The sequence below is a fragment of the Daphnia carinata genome, chromosome 1 (genome assembly GCF_022539665.2).
Source record: "Daphnia carinata strain CSIRO-1 chromosome 1, CSIRO_AGI_Dcar_HiC_V3, whole genome shotgun sequence".
NCBI lineage: Eukaryota > Metazoa > Arthropoda > Branchiopoda > Diplostraca > Daphniidae > Daphnia > Daphnia carinata.
Window position 1 is genome coordinate 8153158 of NC_081331.1, and position 22319 is coordinate 8175476.

Consider the following 22319-nt stretch of genomic DNA (forward strand, 5'->3'; position numbering starts at 1 on the left):
AGAAATCGTTCACGATAATCCTTATGCAAAAATTTATCGAGGGGTTGGATTCCAAATTACAGGCCAAAGTACGTTATAAAGAATTTCGCGATTTTACCGAGCTTGTAGCATCAACGCGTATTTATGCCGTTCGTTTGGAAGCTTTAGAGACAGATCGGGAAAAACATGAGTTTGTTAGAGCAATCGATGGATCGTGTGACACAAAACATTCAGATTTGACGGAACTCAAGCAAATGTTAATCGACCAGAAGGAAATAGTCAATAATGTCGTTGCTAATATTAGTCAAGGGAATAAAAATGCGGAGAGCCCGAAAGAAAACAGGGAAGACATTAGGGATGTTCTTCAGGAACTCACGCAAGCAGTCAAACAGCTCCAAAGGGACAAGAAAGATTATTCTTCTTCTCCAACAGGCAACCCTTATAAGAAACAAGTTTCGTTCCAAACCAATAGCGGCAATCAAGACAGAAATTGGAGACCTCCTCCTCATCGACCCAATAATAACACCAATTCTTACCAAAATCCGGGATTCTCTAATAGACCTACACAGTCCACGTCCTCGTTTTCCAGACCTTTTATTGATTCGAGAAATCGGCCTACTCAAAATGGAATAACTTGCAATTTCTGCGGTTTTCGTGGGCATACACAATCGGAATGCCGTAAATTCCAACGGCATAATTTAGAACAAGCACAGCCTCCAATTTGTTATTCTTGTCGTGAAATCGGACACAAATCGAATAACTGTCCTAAGTTCAGGAGCTCCGATAGGCCGAATATTCCAGCTCCCCCTCAGCGTCAGGGAAACCAATAGATATCAACTGTAACTTCGGGTCAGTTGATAGGGAGCCTCAGTTAAAATCCCGACAAGTCGCAAAATTAACAACTATAACAAATGAATCGACCCCTAGAATTCCATTAAAAATTTTTCAGATACCGTTGCAAGCCTTATTTGATACAGGCGCGTCTAAAAGCATTATTCACGAGAGAATATTTCATAAGTTACCCCCGAGAGGTCAAGCGATCTGCAGTCAGCTTGATTTCGATTTGTATGATGTAGGGGAGAAAAAGTTACATACGCTGGGAAGAGTTACATTGCCCGTACGATACGGAGAGTCAGTTTTAAGACAAGAGTTTATTGTTACAAATGGTGTTTCTGAAGACTGTATCCTTGGATGGGATGCAATCCAGAAGCACGGTTTTCGGCTTGACGGAGAAGCCAGGAGCATTTATTTAGCAAGGGATGAGCAGGGATCAGCCATCTCTAGGGTACCAGACATGGCAGTTACGACGGTCAAAAAGACGACGCTATTTCGTCAGACTTCGCTAGTAGTTGCAACGCAAATGAAAGGTTCATTTCCGTATGTCCCCCCTAATACCACATTTATGTTTACCCCAGCAGAGGATTTGCCGAACGGTATTTTTATTGAGGAATTCATTGGAAACGTATCTAAAGATGGGAAATATCAAATTATGGTCGAGAATCATTCGTTAAATCAAGTCATACTTCCTAGGAACACTACATTAGGCGTAATTGAGATTATTCATAACGTAATTGGGAAAATTGCTTTAAGTAAATTAGAGGAAAAGCCTACTATTAAAAGTGAGCCCGTTTTAATTTCAGAAGTCGACGCTGAATTTCAAGCTCCGCTCTCAAAACTATTAAATGACTTCCACGACTTGTTCGCAGCAAAAGATTCAGAATTAGGGAACACTAGTCTCATTAAACATACAATTGATACACAAGGAAGAGTCCCTATTCGACAACGCCCTTATCGAGTTTCAAATAATCAAAGAAAAATATTGGAAGATAAAGTACAGGAAATGTTGGATGCTAATGTGATCCAATATTCACATTCGCCATGGGCTTCACCTGTGGTTTTAGTGGAAAAAAAGGGTGGAGAAGTAAGATTTTGCGTTGACTATAGGAAATTAAATAGTATTACAAAAAAGGATTCGTTTCCTATGCCGAGGATAGATGAAACATTGGACAAACTGTATGGGAAGAAATTTTTCACCACTCTTGATTTAGCTTCAGGTTATTGGCAAATTCAAGTTGATGAGCCGGCTATTGAAAAAACAACATTCGTAGTGGAAAATAACCTTTACGAATTTAAACGTATGGCATTTGGATTGTGCAATGCACCTGCGACATTTCAAAGACTAATGAATTATGTACTAAAAGACGTTTTGGGAAGTAAAGCGTTAGTTTACTTGGATGACGTAATCATCTTTTCAGACACTTTCGACGATCACTTGAATGATATTCGGGAAATCTTTGAATTATTGAACAATGCCAATTTAAAATTAAAACTTAAAAAATGCCAGTTCATTAAAAGTTCAGTAAATTATTTAGGCCATGTCATCTCGACTGATGGTGTTAAACCTGATCCGAGCAAAATTGAGAAAATAATTAATTATAAAAGACCCGCTTCGGTAGATGAAGTCAGATCATTTCTGGGTCTAGCTGGGTATTACAGACGATTTATTAAAAATTTTGGATCAATCGCCAAACCGTTAACCAGATTAACCCATAAAGAACTTAGCAGAAAACCTTTTAATTGGGGAAACGAGGAAAACATTGCTTTCGAAACCTTGCGTACATCTCTAGTGACTCCACCAGTACTGGCTTACCCCAATTTCAACGAGAAATTTTTCCTTTTCACCGATGCATGCGATTATGGCATTGGAGCGGTACTGTCCCAAATTCAAAATGGTCACGAGCACCCAATCGCGTATTCCAGTACCCACATAGCACATCTCAGCCGTCGGATGTCCGATCCATGGCCGAATGTCCGTGTCTTCTATGGGCTGGCCCACGGATGTCCTTCGGCTAGTCTGGTTGGATGTCCGATGGATGTGCAAAAATGATGTCCTAACAACATCCCTCGAGCAGACAAGAAGATCTTCAACAAATTTTTTTGAATATATTGAAAATAAAAATATTTTTAATAAATTTTTACTAAGTAGTTGCCTTTAACTCTAGAACCGTACATACCTTTTTTTGTTGTAGTGTGTAGGGAACACACAACCCTGAATGAAAGTGACGGCATACAAACAGAATTATTTAAAAGATCCAATCTATTTTCGTCAACTTGTAATAAAAAAAAAAGGTGAGGCAGTACGAGGGGGACATAGCCAACTGTCGTTTGCTCATTATGGACGGAAACATCGAATTAACGACCATGGACTACATCCTTGACCTCTGCCGCTCTACCAGAGTTCCAGGTAAGACCCCAAACAAGTTTCTGGTAAAACTACTTTACATTTAAAAAAAAAGAGAAACATTACAGCTCACTCAACGATTTAAATTTAAGCAATGGACGGAGGTGACATTGTGGAACGGAATGATGGATAAAGAGATTCCCAGTTGCAACTGTTTGTAGCCCAAATATTTGAGAGTGAGGCACACATTTTCAGATGTAAATCTGGCTGCCGTGTGATTGCATCTGAACAACTAGATTGCTGTTGGCTTTCTTGCGTTCCACTGTCCTCTTGGCGTCCTATTTAGAATAGTTTGCTTGGTTTAGAATTATTTCATGGTGAATTGCATGATGAGAACTTACGAAGTAGAAACTGGCTGTGGCAGCCATTCCGATGAACATGGCGATTACGGCAAACGCGTACGACCAAGAGAGGTAGTTGAAATTTGGGTAGAGCATCCAGTCACGTCTCCAACATTGTCCACCAAAGACAGCCACCGACAGGAAGAGGCAAAAGGATTTCAAACCATTCATTAGTGCACAGGCAGACAGGATCTGCCACTGGTATCGGAATGTGAAGTTGAGCGGCCAACGAACAAGAAGCATTGTTGAGGCAATGTGGGCAGAGCAGGAAAATATCAAGGCCAGCGTCATAAAAGCCTGCACTGCCATCAGCCAACCTTTGGAGAGCAAATGAAAGAGTTGTGAAGTAGCCGGCAAAGGAAAGTGTGACTCTAAATTTACCTGGCAGCAACCATTCCCAAATCACAAAGTATGTCTTGCTGAAGACATAGTGGCAACCATCAACGAGGTCATCAAATTGGTAGTTTGGGTAACGGAATCTGCTAAAACAAAACTCCCAGAGACCCATGTTCTTGAACGGGCTGTATGTGTCTTGCCAAGAGACCAGCCAATGTGGACTGTAAACAAAGGGTAAATTGGCATATGAATGTTTGACAGAATTGGTTGGGATTACCTGGCAAATGACATAACCAACAGCATAAGTGATATAAAAGACAGAATGGATCCCAACATCAGTAAACCTGTTAACGAAATAATTTCATTCACGTCATGTTGACAGTTACAGGCGCAAATCCCACTTGTCGTGTTTGTGAAAAACACATATAATACATGGTATTTAGAAAAATAATGGCCGCCTTTTTCCCCTATATATTAAATCAGCATTGTCAGATAACTTAAATGGCAGTGATATGTTCCAGCAGTTTATTAAATTTAAATTTACTTGAAATTACTATTTAATATGTAACGTAAAAACATCTACTTAAATTTCAACAGTGTTTTTATATAAGATAACTGTTTTATTAATAATAATTATTTGATAAGCAATTTTTTGAGAAGATACCATTTACCTGTGTTTAGGGAATGAACACCAAAAGCAAAAAAAATGGTAGTTCCGACTTCTTTCGAATGGGGATCTAGCGATTCAGGCATTCGTTTGGTAGCTGCCTTTGAGTCATGTGCTTTGTATGGTGTGGTTTGAATTTTTTGAAAATTAGCAGAACTTGGATTTTAAAGTGTGCATGAAAGACTTGCGAAACGTGTTCATCGCGCTGCCCAGCTGCCTTGCCGTACCCGCCCAGTTGGATTACCGAACCTGCCCAGTTGGCTTACCGGTCCTGCCCAGCTGCCTTGCCGTACCCGCCCAGTTGGCTTACCGGTCCTGCCCAGCTGCCTGGCTCTTCCAGCTCCCCTGCTGCCATCATTCTGTGGATAAATGGATTCCCAAAACGTAAGTTAATATTAACCGGAATTTACCTTTTCAATATATTTTTCCATTTGAATTCCCGATTCCTTTTTTTACAATCGCCTCTTTAAGTTCGGCTTTTTCAGTTATTCCATTCCGTCGTCGCAAAATTTTTTTTCTCGCAATTGGAGCTTTTTTTTGCAGGGTATTTATTTTCCTTGTCCAAGTTTATACTTTCTTATAGACATTTTTTCTAACGCTAACTTTTTGAGCTTACCGTTATGAGTAACAATGAAATTTTACCGAGCTCTCGAACAAAGAGGCGTCGGATTCAGAAAGATTTACAACAACTTCGTTTAAGTTTAGTTAATGTTGAGGATATTGAAGTAGTAAGGGAGTCGTCGGACGAAGAGCGTTTTCCAAACGGCAATAATGGCATAGATTTTACTGAGGAAGAACACGCTGAAAATCTTTTCAGTGGTTTCGACGACGAGGTGTTAGCTTCTACTGAAGACGCATTTTCTATCGATAGCGATGTTTTTCCGGTTTCTTCTGAATCTGAATCTGAATCGACAGTTGACAGGGACGATGGTGCACAACCTGATGAAAGTGATTACGATGAGGAACACAACGGGTCGCATAATTTACGCCATTTGCTTGCTTTATGGGCAGTTACATGGGGGGTTCATCAAAACGCAATTGATGCATTGCTAGCCATACTCCGTTTATTTCAATGGGGATTAGATTTACCAAAAACCTGCCGAACCCTTCTGAAAACGCCTCGCAATGTCGACGTAAAATCACTTTCTCCCGGCAAGTATTACCACCATGGAATTTTAAAAGGTCTGGAATCAGTTTTAAACGTTATGCCGGCTTGTAGTGCTCTTGATCACGTCGACATTTTTGTTAATATTGATGGTCTCCCCATTTCCAAAAGCAGCGGTGGACAGTTTTGGCCAATTTTAGGGATCATCACCAATGCTAAATCTAGAAAAGTATTTCTTATTGGACTTTACCATGGTGATGCCAAACCTGATTCCACAGAAGAATACCTTACAGACTTTATTTTGGAAGCTAAGGCTTTAAGTGAAAGTGGTTTTATTTTTCATGGCCGGCGCTTATCATTCAGAATATCCGCATTCATATGCGACGCGCCTGCGCGTTCGTTCATTTTGAATACTAAAGGCCACACAGGTTATTTCGGTTGTGGGAGATGTATCCAACAAGGGGAATTTGAAGGTAGGGTAGTTTTCTTGGAAAGAAATTCGACTCTAAGAACTGATTACTCCTTTAGAAACCGCATTTATGAGGAGCATCACCATGGTGATAGTATTCTTGAGAACTTAGATTACCTTGATATGGCGAGGGATTTCCCAGGTGATCCAATGCACTTAATTGATTTAGGGGTGACGAGAAAGCTTTTATTGACGTGGATTAGAGGTCCACTCCCAAGAAGACTTCACAAAAGTTTAATAGACTCCATAAGCTCCCGCCTGGAAACTTTAAGCAAATTTATTCCAAGAGAATTCGCACGGCGTACGAGATCATTGAAGTTTGTTGATCGCTTCAAGGCTACAGAATTTGGATTATTTAATAGCTGTGTTGGTCCTGTGGTTCTTTTGGGGATTTTGCCCAATCGATTGTATAATAACTTTATCGTTTTTCATGTTGCAGTGCGAATTCTGTCATCATTCGCGTATTGCATAACGCACAATGATTATGCAAGGGAATTATTAGATTTATTTGTTAGGGAGTGTGAATCAATTTATGGCACATACTTCTTGTCCTTCAATGTCCATTCTTTGATTCACACTTGTGATGATGTTTTGCGTTTTGGTGCTTTGCCAAACTATTCAGCCTACGCTTTCGAAAATTATCTTTTTTCTTTAAAGAATCTTTTGCGCAAGTCCAATCAGGCATTGCAACAGGTAGTTAAACGTATTCTGGAAATAGGACAATTCCAGAATGCGTGTTACAATGCAAAATCATCTAAAACTGGACGTTTTTTTAAACAACATGATAGTGGTCCTTTAATTCCCCACCTCGTATTTTCCAAGCAATTTAAGGAAATGCAATTGGGTCCCTGGTTTCTAAGTTGTAAGGGACCTGATCATTGTGTTTATCTTGATTCTTCTATTGTTTTGGTCGAAAACATCATTCGCGGCAAGAATGGTGATTTCATTATTGGCAGGCGTTTTCAAGTAAAACGTTCACTCTTCTCTTATCCTCTACCGTCGTCGTCGTACGAAATATATACGGTGGGAGCTATATCAGAATTACTTGAAGCGTGGCCAGTGGCTGAAATTAAATGCAAGGCGGTCATGTTGCCAACTTTTTCGGGAAACAGTTGCGCAATGGACGGTACGTTTTCGGTTTTTCCTCTTTTGATGGAGGCACACACTTAGGGAGTGAAGCAATTGGGGTGAAGGGGGGAGTAATGAACTTTATTCTGATTTTACTTTTCTTTTATTTAGTCTAAACTTTTTTATTTTTCCCTTTTTATTGCGCAATACTCTCTAATTAGACCGGTGTAACGATACACATCCACTAGGAGTAGAATAAATGTACGATGTTGCAAAAAATAGGGGTGGTGCTATAAGCTGGTGAGCTACACCGTCTTTTTTTGTTTTGTTTTTTATTGTGGAATAGCACCATTTCTTATTATTGGAAGGGCCGGACGACGATCCATGGGTGCAATCAGTTCCTATTTCATGGTACGACAATGGATTCTGCTGGTGGCCTCCTAAGTCCAAGTCTAAGGATGTGTCCCGCTTTATAAACTTAGGCTACGAACCTAACAAGAAAACTTGGGAGTCTTATCCAGCTAGGGTCAGGAAAACCTACGGTATTTTTTTATATTTTTTATCTCTACTTTTCGTTAATTTTGATAAAAATTAGCAACATATGCTGAAGCTAGAAGACATGAAAATAAAGTAGTACAAAATGAGGACATCGCAATAACAGAAGATGAAATGGACAGGAGAATCAGGAGAACTAGGAAGATCAAACTCCCGTTCGACATCAGTGTTTCCCCTCCCCCTTCGAAGGGCAAACAGTTGAAGTCAAGATATAGGGAAATTGTGTCTTCTTCGGATGACGACAGTTGTCCTATTCCTCCAGTTCCTCCACGTAAAATAATTTTAAGTAGGTTTATTAATCTTTACTTTCAATCAATTCTGCGTTAATTCAATGTATTATTTTTTTTAGATAGATTGAGCGTTGCTGGAAGCCCGGCCAATAAAAGTGGGAATGGTGGGAATGCACTACCAACGTGCTCCGAGCTTATGCTTCCCCATTCAAATCCCGATGCGCAATCAGATGATAGTATTGACCATTATTCACCTGCAGGTAATATTTCGTTTGATTTATAGTAATTTTATTAATAACAACTATTAATAATACACTGTTTTCCTTTTCAAATGAAAGGCACATCCAAGTCCATTACATGTACAGCTCCACCTGTTTCTGTAGTTCCAATAAGAAGCTCCACTACGACTAAAAGGAGTAGCTTTGTCGAGATCAGAAATGGAGGTAAGCTTTAAAGTTTAGATTTTTATTAATTTCATTTATATATTTTTAATATACTTTTAGAATCCCGCGACGAGTTTCTTCAGCGTGGCATTATAACCATTGGCCATGGCACACGCGACAACAACGCCATCAGTGCAGCTTTACTGGAACGTCTCGATCGTATTGAGACTGCGTTTGTCGCCATGAGAAAGTCAGATGGAGATGCCAACGAGGATTTCATGCAAATGCTGCCCCTCAACTCTATGGATGATTTTTACATATTCAACGACGATTTGAAAAGCAAATCAATGTCACAACGTTTGGTAATTTTTTTTAAATTATTAAAATTTGAATTAAATTAAACTTCAGGTGTTGTCTGTTTGTTTGTTTTTTAAATGTTTTCTAGAAAACACACCTGATCGCAATAGGGGGAAACACCCCAAGAACAATTGTTAGATCGATCGCCCGGCGGCTTATGACCAACGAACTAGGCAAATCTTTCAGCTGGTTTGGACATCGTAATAACAAAAAGCTAGCCGATACCAACATCGGAAAAGTGATAATTGGTATTTATTTTAAATATTCATGTTATCCGTTTCATTCGTTTATAATACGTATTGATCTTTCAGCTGCATCGGTACGTAACACGCCATTGATTACAGAGGCAGATGTTAAATCAGCCATGATTGACATGCTGCGACACTGTAAAGACAAACCTCGCACGGTCCCTGTCCTATGAGTCCCATCATCATTCCATTCATCATCCATTCACAAAGAAAAAAATTGTTTTTTTTTTTATGTTTCTCGTCTATATTCACAGTCAGTCACAGTCACACAGATACAGTCAGCCCGAATAATGTTGAAGCAATGTTTTGTTTTTGTTTTTGTAGTCAGACAAATGATTTCTTTATGAATCTGTTTTCCTTTTTTTGTTTTTGATCTGCATATGGTTGTGCAACACAAGGTTTCTCATGTTCATTAATCTGGTCATGTTTCAATACAAAGATCAAAAAATAACAACAGTCTTTTCTATTTCACGATTTTATTTTATTAATCAATAAAACGAATGAATATGCAGATATCCCTTACATGTCCAAATTATAGCCGTAAGAAGTCCGGTCAGATATCCTTCGGATGTCTGACGGCGCTGTTTTGGGCGGTCAAAACCAACAAAAAAACATCCGTCGGACATCCAAATCGGATTTCGGGCTGTCCGACGGATGTCAACAGGATGTACCTTATATCCGACCTCAACATCTAGCGGACATCCCACGGCCAGACTTGTGCTATGTGGGTAGACAGCTAACGAAGGCAGAAGCTAAATACAGTACGACTGAAAAAGAGGCACTTGCGGTTATCGATGCGATTAAGCATTTTCGACATTACCTTTTAGACCAACCTTTTGAGATCATAAGTGATCATCGTCCACTTCAATGGCTTAAAAATCAGAAAGATAACAATGGGAGATTAGGAAGATGGGCTATCCTGTTGGCCGCAACGAATTATGAATTAAAATACAGACCGGGACGTATTCATCAAAACGCGGATTGCTTGTCACGCTTAAAAATAGCTAGTATCCAAACCGAACGTAATATTAAATTAATTTGTGAAAGACAATTAGAAGACGACCTTTGCATAGTCATTCGAAATTATTTAGATAACGGTGAACTTGAAGAAGAATTTCTCCAATCGAAACCAGATTGGGTAAAAGAAATCGAGTATTTTGAAGTTATTGACGGTACGCTTTACCGGCACGTGCTGCCATCTTCTGATAACAAAGGAAACGAAACTCACCATCAGTTGGTCTTACCTACATCGTTACGTCATCTAGTGCTCAAAGAACTACATGATGCACCGATGAGTGGACATTTAGCCTTTTATAAAACCTATTTGAAAGTAAAGAATCATTATTATTGGCCAAATATGAGGAAAGACATAAAAAAATATTGTCAGGCTTGTGAGGTGTGCATAATAATATTATTTAAAAAAAAATAAAACATTAATTTTATTTTTTGTTTATTTTTTCCTTTTATTAGAAAGACGTCGAGTCATGAAACTGATTCTATAACACTATATTCACAGTTTTTTTTTTTTTTTTTTTCTTTTTTTTCAGCTTGTAGCTCTAAACGTGGAATAGTGAGACTTTTAGAGACGATGAGGATAAACACCCTCCTCATTCATCAAATTACAGAGCGTTATTGCATCCTCATGAAATTGCAAAGGCCCCTTTTCAAGTTATAGGCATGGATTTTCTAGGCCCTATCACACCAGTTTCGCCCAATGGAAACAGTTACATTTTAGTTATCACAGATTATTTTAGCCGATGGGTGGAAGCTGTTGCTTTAAAGGATCAGACTGCGCAGACAACAGCAGAATGTGTGTACAAAACAATAATAGTTAGACACGGTATGCCTAAAGCTATTGTTTCTGATAGAGGTACTAATTTCACATCGAAATTGTTCAGATCCTTTTGTAAAAAGTTCAACATTGAACAACGCTTAACAACTTCTTATAATCCAGCTAGTATCGGCAAAACTGAAAGGTTCAATAGAACATTAACAACAATGTTGAGGAAAGAATTGAAAGACGGCGAGCACGCAAATTGGGAAGATTTACTGGATGATGTGTTGTTTGCTTATCGTAGTTCTGTCCATTCTTCTACACTGGACACCCCTTATTACTTATTACACGGTAGAGACCCCAATTTACCCATCAATGAATTTCTTGACGCGTCCCCAAAAACATTTATATCCGCATCGGATTACGTAGGTAACTTAGCCGAACGCTTGCGCTATAGTTTCCAACGCGTCCGTGAGGAGAGCGAAAAAGCCAGAAAACGTCAAAGGGAGCAATATAATAAAAGGGCGAATGTAAAACAATATTTGGTAGGAGATAGAGTCTTATTAGATATTAGAGTTGTAAAAGAGGGCGATAGTAGGAAATTTACTTCCAAATATAAAGGCCCTTATAGAATTGTAAAAGTATATTCCAATAATACTGTCGACATAGCCGACAATTCATATATATGTATACGTACGCACGTTAACCGTTTAAAGCCCCTATATGAAACGATGTTATGGAAGGATGAACATTGTCCCCCTATCGAGTCGCCTTCAATATTCGAGAATCGATTCCGTAAATCGATCTCGACCCAAACAATGGGAAGTGAGGAACAACTAGAACAAGAAACAAGTGAAGTAGAAAATGTGGAACCGGAAAAAGGACATCCAGATAGCGTAGATGTGGAGAATATGGAATCCGAAACAGTGGAAATTCAAAACATGGTGTCGGACACCGTGGAGTTAGCGACAACGAGGCTGGGAATTGACCATCACCTCAATCTCACACCAATTGCCGAAGATTATTCCAATGATAATCATGAAACGCAGCAAACAGCGCCGGATGTCGTTCCGTCAGCAACAACGACACCACAAAACGCAACCGGACGCCCGCAAAGGAATAGACAATTGCCAATGCGTTTCAGATATTAAATCTGATAACTCATCCGCATGCAAGTCTGCTGATCGCGTCTCAGAGAAAAAAAAACAAACTCGAAAGTATATAACAGTGAGTAGATCGAAAAGAGCCACATCTTTCCGACAACTCGTTATAGTCACAACTCTAACAAGATTTATCTCCACACCGCAAAGCATCATCAAAGTAAGATGGAAAACCAAACTAGCGTTCAACACGAACAAGACACCGTCGAAGGGACTGGTGACGACGTGCAAGCTAACGAAGTGGTGACAACAACGGAGCCCACTACTGACTTGTCCTGGGAGCCAGTGGCAGAAAACACGGTCGAGGGGGTCAACCCAACACCTCATTCCCCAGACCAGACTAGCCAAGACTCTTGGGATCAGGCCCATCGCAATTACGAGCGACGTCTCGACGAGAAAACCAACATACTCACCACAAGACTTAACGCCGACCTCTTCGCTGAAGATTGGGCCAGCGCAGTTTACACCTTGAAAAGAATTCTGGACTTAGATCCAGCTAAACGCCACCCACCACTATACAACTGGCCATCAGAGCTGTGGAACACAGCTAACAAAAGGCCAAGGCGCGATTGGTACGACCAATTGTAAGGCGGAAGAAAGAAAAAAAAAAGAAGCGGAAGAAAACTTCTGTTTTTCCCTAATACCGTAGTCAATATGTTTGTTCCATATAAATAAAATAAGGTTATATGCCAAAAGAAATCATAAACCGTAAAGGGAAACCCACTACCTTACCTAGGGTTGCGTATAGACAGAAAAACGAATAAGTCTATACTACATGCATAACTTGACCGTCTGTCAAGGTATCCAAATAAACCAATCCACACCATATATATAAAAAACTAAAATTTTTCTGTCACTCGCCACACGTTATCCACGTCAGACTTCCTTACGGCAAATGACACAAGTTGCCGAAAATGCATTCTCGCATTTTCCATTTCCCTTATTCCTATTCTTTCTCTCTCTCGCGCCAGGTAGAGTTTTACCTTCTATCCCTTCCTTCTTTTTTCGTAGACAATATACTCCCCTTTTCTTCCTTATACGCGTTACTATTGCCTACGTTTTGCCACAGGACAAGTAACATGTCTCGTTCTCAACACAATATGTCTGGAGCATATGGCCTTGTTTCAAGCCCTGAGGGATAATTTCCATTTCTTCTCATATATCACATTCTTTATCTCTGTCTCTCCCTTCCATTCTCTTTCTTTCTTTCTTTCTCACTAAGTTGGACTTAGAAAAAAACTTAACTTTCGCATTTTTCTGTTTCATCATATATATTTGCTAAATTTATATGAACGCCTTCATGTAGCTTAATATATCAACTACTTCGCAATTGATGAGTTATATAGTCAAACTGGGGATTCGAACCTCAGAACCTTTGGCGTCACAGCTGAGAGCGCTACCATTGAGCTATTAGCTAATATTTTACACCTGGCGTAAAAGATTGGGTAACATACCGATTGTTCCCGTTAACTGCATTTTTCTTTGTGTGCCGTAGTATACTTTTTTCATTTATGCGCTATCCCGACCGCATTGTTAGAACTTAGGAAAAAATTCGAACACTGCGCGTGACCTTTCACGGCAAAAACTTTTTCCGCCGTAAACTTTTAAACGTTTTCTTCTCGTCCTCCCCGCTAACCTATATTATATTTTATTGTTTTCTCTTTTCGATAATTAAGCATATCTTCTCCTCTTTCCAACGATACTAGTTATTATGATGGATAAAATTTTCTTCCCCCCGAAAACACAGTTATATTCCAGTGCCCTATATTTTTCTTCCCTTTTGCCGTAGCTAACTAGGAAAAGCCGACGGAAAAATAAGTTAACCTTTCAAAAGCCGTAGACTATTTTTCATTTTCGTTTTCTTACTACTTTTCTTCTCGTGTTTGCTTCCATTTTATAACACCCACATGATAAAGTTATATATGTTTGTCAGTTACATTGTTCCCTTTTATTCTTGTATGTTTTTTCTATATATTCTTCCGTATTTAGAAATGTCTCTATTTCCATTTCTGCTGCTATTGTGCCTTCACGGATTACACTCGCGAGCATTTGAAACAACCGTGTGCGATTGTTCGGAGCCGTCGAAAATGGGAATTATTCAATTCTCCGACGCGAATTGTCAGCCGAAATCTACCAAAAATCGTGCCATCAGTGTAAAATATGCCGTATATAGTGAAGAACGAGCTGTGACCAAGTTTCCTGGATATATTTGTGCGCGCTGGAAAAATATAAGACGTATTACAATGAATTTTTTCGGACAAACAGTGATCGTGCCAGATAAAATTTCCATCGATACAACACCTACCGAGTGCAACGAAATGATTAACAATAAAAGGTGCGACAATCAACGAATGACTTTTTCGGATGGAAAATTTGTGTTCGATGATGAACCCGATATTTCTGGATATTGGTTGCAAACAATCGATTCCGAAATATTAAACTGTGTTCTCGATAAAATTCAACTTTTCCAGCAAAAGGAGAATGCGGATTTTTCAACACCTATCGGAACTGCTTCTGCTGCATCAGGAAATTTGTCACATAATCATTTAACTCTGATTTGGGACAAAACCTACACACAGAAAACTAAAGCAATTACCCGGCTTGTCGAAGAAGGTATCGGCAAGTTGATACAATTACCTGGGGAAAAACAAATTTTCCGACTTCAAGACGACCGAAATCAACTAGACTTTCATTTGTTGCCGTCATCGCGTTGTTTTTCAGTGCAGAAAAATTGCTCCAATAAGACTTCTTCCTTTGAAATCCTTGGCCAATCACAACTCTTTGTCACAACGGCGGCCATCATGAAAAATTCAACAACATCGGAGCCTCCGGCGCCATCTAGCGCTGAAGATTTAAACATCCCGGCGAATATTCAATATATTCGAGATCAACTGACCGATCATGAAAACGAATTGGAAAGCCAAATTCAATTATTACAGTGCGATGGTCGCAAAGCCAAACATGAAAGAGCCGTTACAACCGCTCAATATAATGGATGGTTAGCAGCCTCACAACTACAATTACCCAAGTGCACAAAATTACAAGCTTTCGGTAAAACGGCTGTACTGATCCAGTGTAAAGCCTTAAATGTCACATTCGATACTGTTTTGACTTCTTGCGGACCGCAACCAAAATTTCAAAATTATACAATTAACCTCGATGGCTGGGAACTTGTAAAATATTCCCCTTGCTATTGGACAAATGGATTTGTAAACTTTAACGATAAGCCTTATGCTTTCCGCAACAACACCTGGCAGCTGATTGAAGCCACAATTGTGCTGCCTGAGCAGACGCTCGCACACTCTTTTCGCTACGAAAACGTCGAGTTTTTCGATTACGTGCATCAAAGTAATCCGGCATATACCGACAACATGCTTAATCACATGAATATCATGGCTGATATAGCTGCCGCGATCAACGAACACCCGCCAGCGGAATATACCTTACGTCAAAGACCTAGTGCGACGAACATTTTTGTAACAGCTTCTAGTATCGGAAGCTATACATCTTGGTGGGAGACCATCAAGACATATTTCTTCATCGGCATATTATGCCTTTTAGTGCTTCTTTTCTTACGCATTTGCTATAGTTGCGGCCTTTTCACCGTCATTTGGGTCGTATGCTGCCGTCCCACCTACAAATCACGGCAACCAGCTTCCGAATCCATCCCCATGCATGCAGTTTGATTACGGGACGTAATCTCACGCCGCCGGGAGCGATGTAACGAAGCCAATATACGCCTTCTTATATTCTCATGCTTCCACTTATATCTTATACCTATATTCTCTTCTGCAACATCTTTAATAAGTAATTAGTATAAACATGTCAATTGCAACACCATATATACGCAACACGGGTGACCTAGATGAACACCTGCTAGCTAGCTGACGCATCCATGTGTCATCAGCATCACGCCACTTATAAAACATCTTTCATTGGCGCCCATCATCGCATCATTATCACGCCATTTTAAACATCTTTGATTGGTCGCAAATACTCGCACAGCAACTCACCAATTTGCCAATATGCGAAGTGTAATCGTGAACACAAAATATGGGAAAGATCAGACAAGGACCCGCGTCTGAGCAAAGTAGTCGCCTGAATTCATTCGTGTTGCTCCTATCTTGATTAGTAGTATTGCGCAGTAAATTGTACTCTAGTGGAAATCTTATTTGCTTAACTTGCCTTAATTTGCATCTGTTCAACTTAATTACTCTGGGACAGTGCCTTTGTCCTTTCTTTAAACACTTGTTCAATCCATTTTGATTGTGAGTTGACTTCGTGAGCGTGAGGTTATCTCGTTCGCTTCCGTGTCGATTCCTTTCCGCTACCTACTCGTGTTATCACGGTAAGACTTGGTTACAATTGTCCCTCTCTTTCCCTCTCTTTATTTTCCCTACTGTATCTGAATTCCTCTTATGTCTTGCTTCTTGTAGTATGCTTAACGTAGAACAATAAATCCATCATTGTGGGAAATACGCCTCCGAGCTCGTTATTATTTCCTTTTGTCTTAAATACCGTAAAGTCAGTCTTCCCACAAGGAAGATGCTTTACACTTGCTACTGCTTGATTGTAGCATTTTTTGTTCATGTTTTGGTATGGCCCAGTGGAGAACCTGTGTTAATTTAAATATTTCAATCTATTTTACTTTAAACCTACAAGCAATACATAAATAGGTTGACCAAATATTAACCGAATACAAACACAGAGTATTACTTTGTCATCCTGATAAGAATCCATATGACAAGTCCACTACTCAGTTTCAAAAACTTCAGGTAAATAGATTCTGCACATTAACCAAGTAATGTGATAGATACAGTTAATTTCTGGTCATTCCAACAGGAAGCTAAGGAGGTGCTCTGTGACCCAGAAAAGCGAAATGATTATGACAGATGGAAAACAAGTGGAATAACAATTTCATACAAGCAATGGATTGTCGTAAATAAACGATCTACTGCAGTAAGTATTATATGTGCAACATCAGGATGACTTTCTATGTAGGTTTAAAGTAAAATAGATTGAAATATTAAAATTAACACAGGTTCTCCACTGGGCCATACCAAAACATGAACAAAAAATGCTACAATCAAGCAGTAGCAAGTCAGAGATAATAAAGGTGAAACAAAGTAAGCTTTCAACTAAAATTGGTTCACAATATTGTTCATACAATTCCATCCTAGAAAAGTTTAGGAACTATGAAATATGTAAAAGAAAATCTTTGAACATCTGAATTTATTTTACTAGTGTATTCAATATTGACTGTTGCTGTTGTGTAATATTAACTCGATGAAAAGTTTAATAAAATATGTGCATATAAAGCAAGTATCTTTCGAACCGTTCGGTCATTAAGTTGAATGCTACTTAAATGGGTTCCAACCGACATTACTTGTGTATTCTCGATCAGGCACTGGCATTTAAAGATGCACTTCTAGTTCTTCAAATGCTAATGCCCAACTAATCTCACCAAAGAAATACAATTGAAGTAGGTCAGTTTACTTTGTTCAACAACTTAGCCAGCTCCAGCGCCAAAGAAGTAAAATTAGGCGCAATTGTAAAGAGCTCGCATTGCCGACAGACAAATTAATCACCTACTGAATACTACTGGAACGGATCTTTATTTCCTAATGTTCTGCCATAATTGCCAATGATTAAAGTTACATGAGAAACTTGCACAAAGCGCAAGAGAAGCTAAAACACGTTTCTTGAATTAGGCTTCCAATTCCAGCGCCATACCAATTTTGTGACCTCCTTGGTTGAAGTTTTTCAGATCAACCATTGACGATAGGGTAATGGTAACACCTGAATACGAAAAAGAATAAGCCTCAATATGATTTAACTTTCAGTTACAACGTACCCTGGCGGAGTTTTTGCTGATAGCCAAGGCCAAGCTGGGAAGCGTTATTGATCTTGGCGCGGACTGCACTGTCGTTATCTAACTGGTACTTGCAACCAATACCGAATCGGGTGGCATTTGAACCGGCAGTCCAGGCAAGTTGGACACCTGTTTCTAGATTAGCCCGAGTACTACCCTGCACCGAGCTATTACACAGAGGCGCCAGTGTATTATTACACAACAACGTACGCCACTCAAAGCTACTACACCGAAGCTCCCGCCTACTATACCACAAAGGCCCCTGGGTATTACACCACAACCTACGCTTTTCCGTCTTACTACACTGAGGCCTCAAAATATTACTCAGCTCCGAGCTACACAACAACTGTGTCGTACTACACCACGACAGAGGCGCCCAAGTACTACGTGGCTCCAACATACTACCCCGCAGCTGCCCCGTCTTACTACGCTGAGCCTGCATACTACGCTGAAGCCCCGAAATCTTACGCTGCCCCTAGTAACTACACTACGGCTGCCCCTTCGTACTACGTGGAAACTACCTACTACACCACAATTTATGCTGCTCCGTCTTACTACATCACGAAGGCTGCTGAATACTACACAACGACTTAGGCCGCTCCAGCTTATTACGCTGAGGCTCCGCAGTAGGCTACTACACAACAAAGGCTCCCGAGTACACAACATATGCTGCGCCAAGCTACTATACCGAGCCTCCCATGTTCTACACCACAACATATGCCTCCCCAGTTTCCTACACCGAAGCTCCGCCGTACTACACCACAAAGGCTACTGAATACTACACGACTTAAGCCTCGGAGTATTACACACAGAAGGCTGAATGCTACACCACAACTTACGCAGCTTCAGCTTACTACACTGAGGCTCCGCAATACTACACTACAAAGGCGCCCGAGTACTACACCACAACGCATGCTGCACGAAGGGTTTAGTAAAATTTTATCAAAATAAATATTTCCCGAAATTAAGCGAGTAACGTTTTTAGAACTATTACACTGAACGACCAAAGTATTATTAATCGTAATAATTGCGTTGTCCGCCAAGCTCAATAGTTAAAAATAATTAGATCTTGTTTTATTATTTGCTGTCCTCGTTCCAAAATGAGTATTTTCCTGCCATGTATATATGCATTAACTAGTCGTTCCATACGAATGTGGTATATAAATGAAATGTTGAATACAGCTATTATGTCGTTATTCAATCCGTGCTTGTTTCTATTCTTTATTACATATGAAGATGGATGAAGACGATTTCATTTAGTGTTTGTACAACATCGTAATTGCTGAACACAATTATGCATTAGGATATTTGTGGGGGATATATCATGGTTATTCACAAAATAGCAATGAGTTTATTTATACAGTCGCATAGCACAAATCTCATTTATTCATTGCGTTAGTCCATTGGCATTGTTAAGTTGTTGTGGTTAAAACCCATTATGTTTCGCTTTTTAATTAAATAGCAGAATGAAATGTAAAGTTTTCTTTAGTTTGCACCTGCACAGCTAATGGCTCTTTCCTAATTTCACCCTGAGATTTCTGTGTTAAGGAATGGTTATTAATTATTGGGAAAATAGCCAAAAAGGTTGCGCTAAGCACTTGATTGACATACTATTCGTAACCTCCAGACCTGCCAGGATGGACTGAATCATGTTGTTCATCATCATTATGTTCATCATCACAAAACATGTTGCTGACGTTATCGTGTATTTTCCGTCATAAAACAACTCCCATTTAAATTCGGCGAAACTATTGTACAATGTAATAAATGAGCTGTATCAAGAAAATGGTGATAAATAACATCCAATGTAATTATAAAACAAAAAACTTAAGAAAAGTTTTAAAATTTTCAATTATTATTTCTCGCTCACGAATTAGGGTGCGGCATCACGCACCGTTAATGGTATGCAAGAATACTCCGTATCACCTGGCGGCCAACATTGAAGCTAATGTGTTCACGCATTGGCTGGGTATTATTGTAGTTGTGAGGTGAAAATAGAAGTTAAATTCGTAAAGCCGTTGTAAGATCGTAATTACTTATTTTTGGCATTTGTTGTTAATCCTGCAATTCCAATGTTGACATCGCGTTGTCATCCCAGGACATCAATTTTCCCCTACCAACTAATGAAAATGAAGACAAAAGAGCGGTTGTGGGATCAGTTGAAAATACTCTTGTTTTCACCGACTGCGTGGATTTAAATCGCAACCGCCAACGGCCAAAAGGGAAGAGAATGTCACCAGGTACGCGACAACGTCATTAAAGGTGGGGTAAGAATGTTATATCTCATTTGTTTATACGCCACAGGCTAGTGGCGTGCATTAGGGGGGAACAAAAAGCTCATATAAAAAGAAGGCAAAACACATTTGAAATTATTCGAGTCGGCTCGTCGAACAGCAATGGTAGTAAATCGAGCGTCGCACATCCGTTCTCTATCAAGACAACATTATCTTACGATCATGGGTAAGTATCACGTTTTCAAGATTAATAACGTATTTTGTTAATGAATTTGTAGTAGATGAGTTCAATAAGTTTTGACGTTTTCTCAAACTAATTGCATTATTTTGATAATGTTTTATGTTTGAATTTATCTTTAAAGTGCATTCTGTTTTAATTTGTAGCTAACTATGCACAATGCTTCTGTTGGCTGTTTCTTTGATGGCTGGACAGGCCATGGCTGGGGCGATGGGTTCTGCTTCATCCGGGTACTACACCGCTCCAGCATCCTACTACACCACCAAGGCTCCCGAGTAGTACACCACCAAGAAGGCCGAACATTATACCACAACGTACGCTATTCCTAGCTACTACACTGAGCCCCCGAATACTACACAACGAAGGCACCGGAGTATTACACAACGACATACGCTGCAACGAGCTACTACACCGAAGCAACCAAGTACTATGCCGTCGCCAGCTACACTACCACTACCGCTGTCTACTACTGCACAACAGAAGCAGCCAAGTACTACGTAGCTCCGACTTACTACCCTGAAGCTGTCGGTCTTACTACAGTGAGCCGACATACTACATTGAGGATCCACGCTATTATTCTGCTCCGTCTTACTATACCACTGCTGCTCCTTCTTCCTACATCGAGCCAAGATACTACACAACAACCTATGCCACCCCAGCTTATTATCCGGAAGCTCCAAAATACTATTCGACTCCAAGCTACTACACTGAAGCCCCCGTTTACTTCACTACGACTTACTCGGCCCCCGAGTACTACACCACATCACAAGCCACTCCCAGTTACTACACCGAGGCTTCTAAGTATTATTCCGCTCCAAGCTTCAGCGCCAAGGCGCCCGAGTATTACACCACTACGTCTGCCTCTCCTGGCTACTACACCGCACCTCAAAAATATTATTCCGCTTCTAGCTACCAAAACTGAAGCTCCGGAGTACTATTAAGGGCCCCTAAGATTTTAATAGGTGAATTGAAAAATCATTGCTTCGTTTTTATTTTATAGTTACACGGTAAACGTTATTTCAAACCACTATCTTGTGTTTGTGTTATTTTTCAGTGGAAAGTGGTACTAGACAAGTTGTCTAATTAATTATATTTTCCGTTAAAACAACTCGTTCACCCAATGAAATTTCACATCGTATCGTTTGACATTGAAATTTCTTTAAATTAATTTTAATCTGTAAATGTTTAATCAATTTCAAGTGTTTCAAACTTGGAAACACATTGTATTAAGGTAGACAGTTTGTCTTGTAGGTTTGCGGATGATCTATTCTTATTTCCAGCTTGCTGATATCACGCTGTTTGCAACAAATCACCAAAGGAAAGGGTAAAATATTTAAAGCTAGTGACATTCGATTATCAACATCAACCATCTTTAATTGCAAAACAGACATTTAAATGATAATTCGGAATTTATCTTCAAAGGATTGCAGCCGAGGCGTTTTCACGATTATCTCGCTGATAAAGTTACGCGCTATTTTGCGCGCACGCACTGATATGCTGCCACGACGATCCTCGTTGGGCCTTTTCAGTCCTTTGGCCGGCCAATCTAGATACATAAAATACAAAAAAACACAGTTAGTACGCTTTAGTTTATCACTGATACCTTACTGGCGACGACGATCCCACGACGATCCTCGTTGGCCCTTTTCGGTCCTTTGGCCGGCCAATCTAGATACATAAAATACAAAAAATCACAGTTAGTACACTTTAACTTATCCCTGATACCTGTTTTTGGTGTCGCCGTTCCTCGGTGTCCTGCGGTCTACAGTGACGTGTCCACAGTGACGTGTCCACAGTCCCATGTTACGATGATTGTGCCTTCATCGTCATTTTTTCCTAATCTATCTTATGCGACTAGACTATACACCCGTGCGAAGGCAAAACCCGGTGCTTATATGAGGCTTTCGTTGTGTGAGCGTGACTGAGAAGGCGTGAAACACTACACAAAACACCCGGAGAGATCTATCTACTGTTTATGTTCGTTCCCGATTTATTTATTCATGACTAATATCACTTCCGATGGAATCTGGCACTAGGTTAGTTGTTTGATAAATGTTGCCGC

General features: G+C 39.8%; 2 protein-coding genes across 2 annotated transcripts; both read right to left on the bottom strand.

Annotated features, from left to right (window-relative positions):
* Positions 1-3058: 3058 nt before the first annotated feature.
* LOC130702718 (uncharacterized) lies at positions 3059-4289 on the bottom strand. Its single transcript, XM_057524331.2, has 4 exons — positions 4175-4289; positions 3943-4118; positions 3562-3878; positions 3059-3498 (listed from the first exon to the last, which is right to left on the bottom strand). Exons 1-4 carry the CDS (start codon positions 4231-4233, stop codon positions 3412-3414), a joined length of 639 nt encoding a protein of 212 aa, XP_057380314.2. The 5' UTR covers positions 4234-4289; the 3' UTR covers positions 3059-3411.
* A 13096-nt stretch (positions 4290-17385) lies between these two features.
* On the bottom strand, positions 17386-17957 carry LOC130702717 (voltage-dependent anion-selective channel-like; the record flags this gene model as incomplete). Its single annotated transcript, XM_057524329.2, has 2 exons — positions 17386-17712; positions 17768-17957. Coding segments are annotated over 2 exons (282 nt in total), but the record flags the coding sequence as incomplete, so codon positions are not given.
* Positions 17958-22319: the final 4362 nt, after the last annotated feature.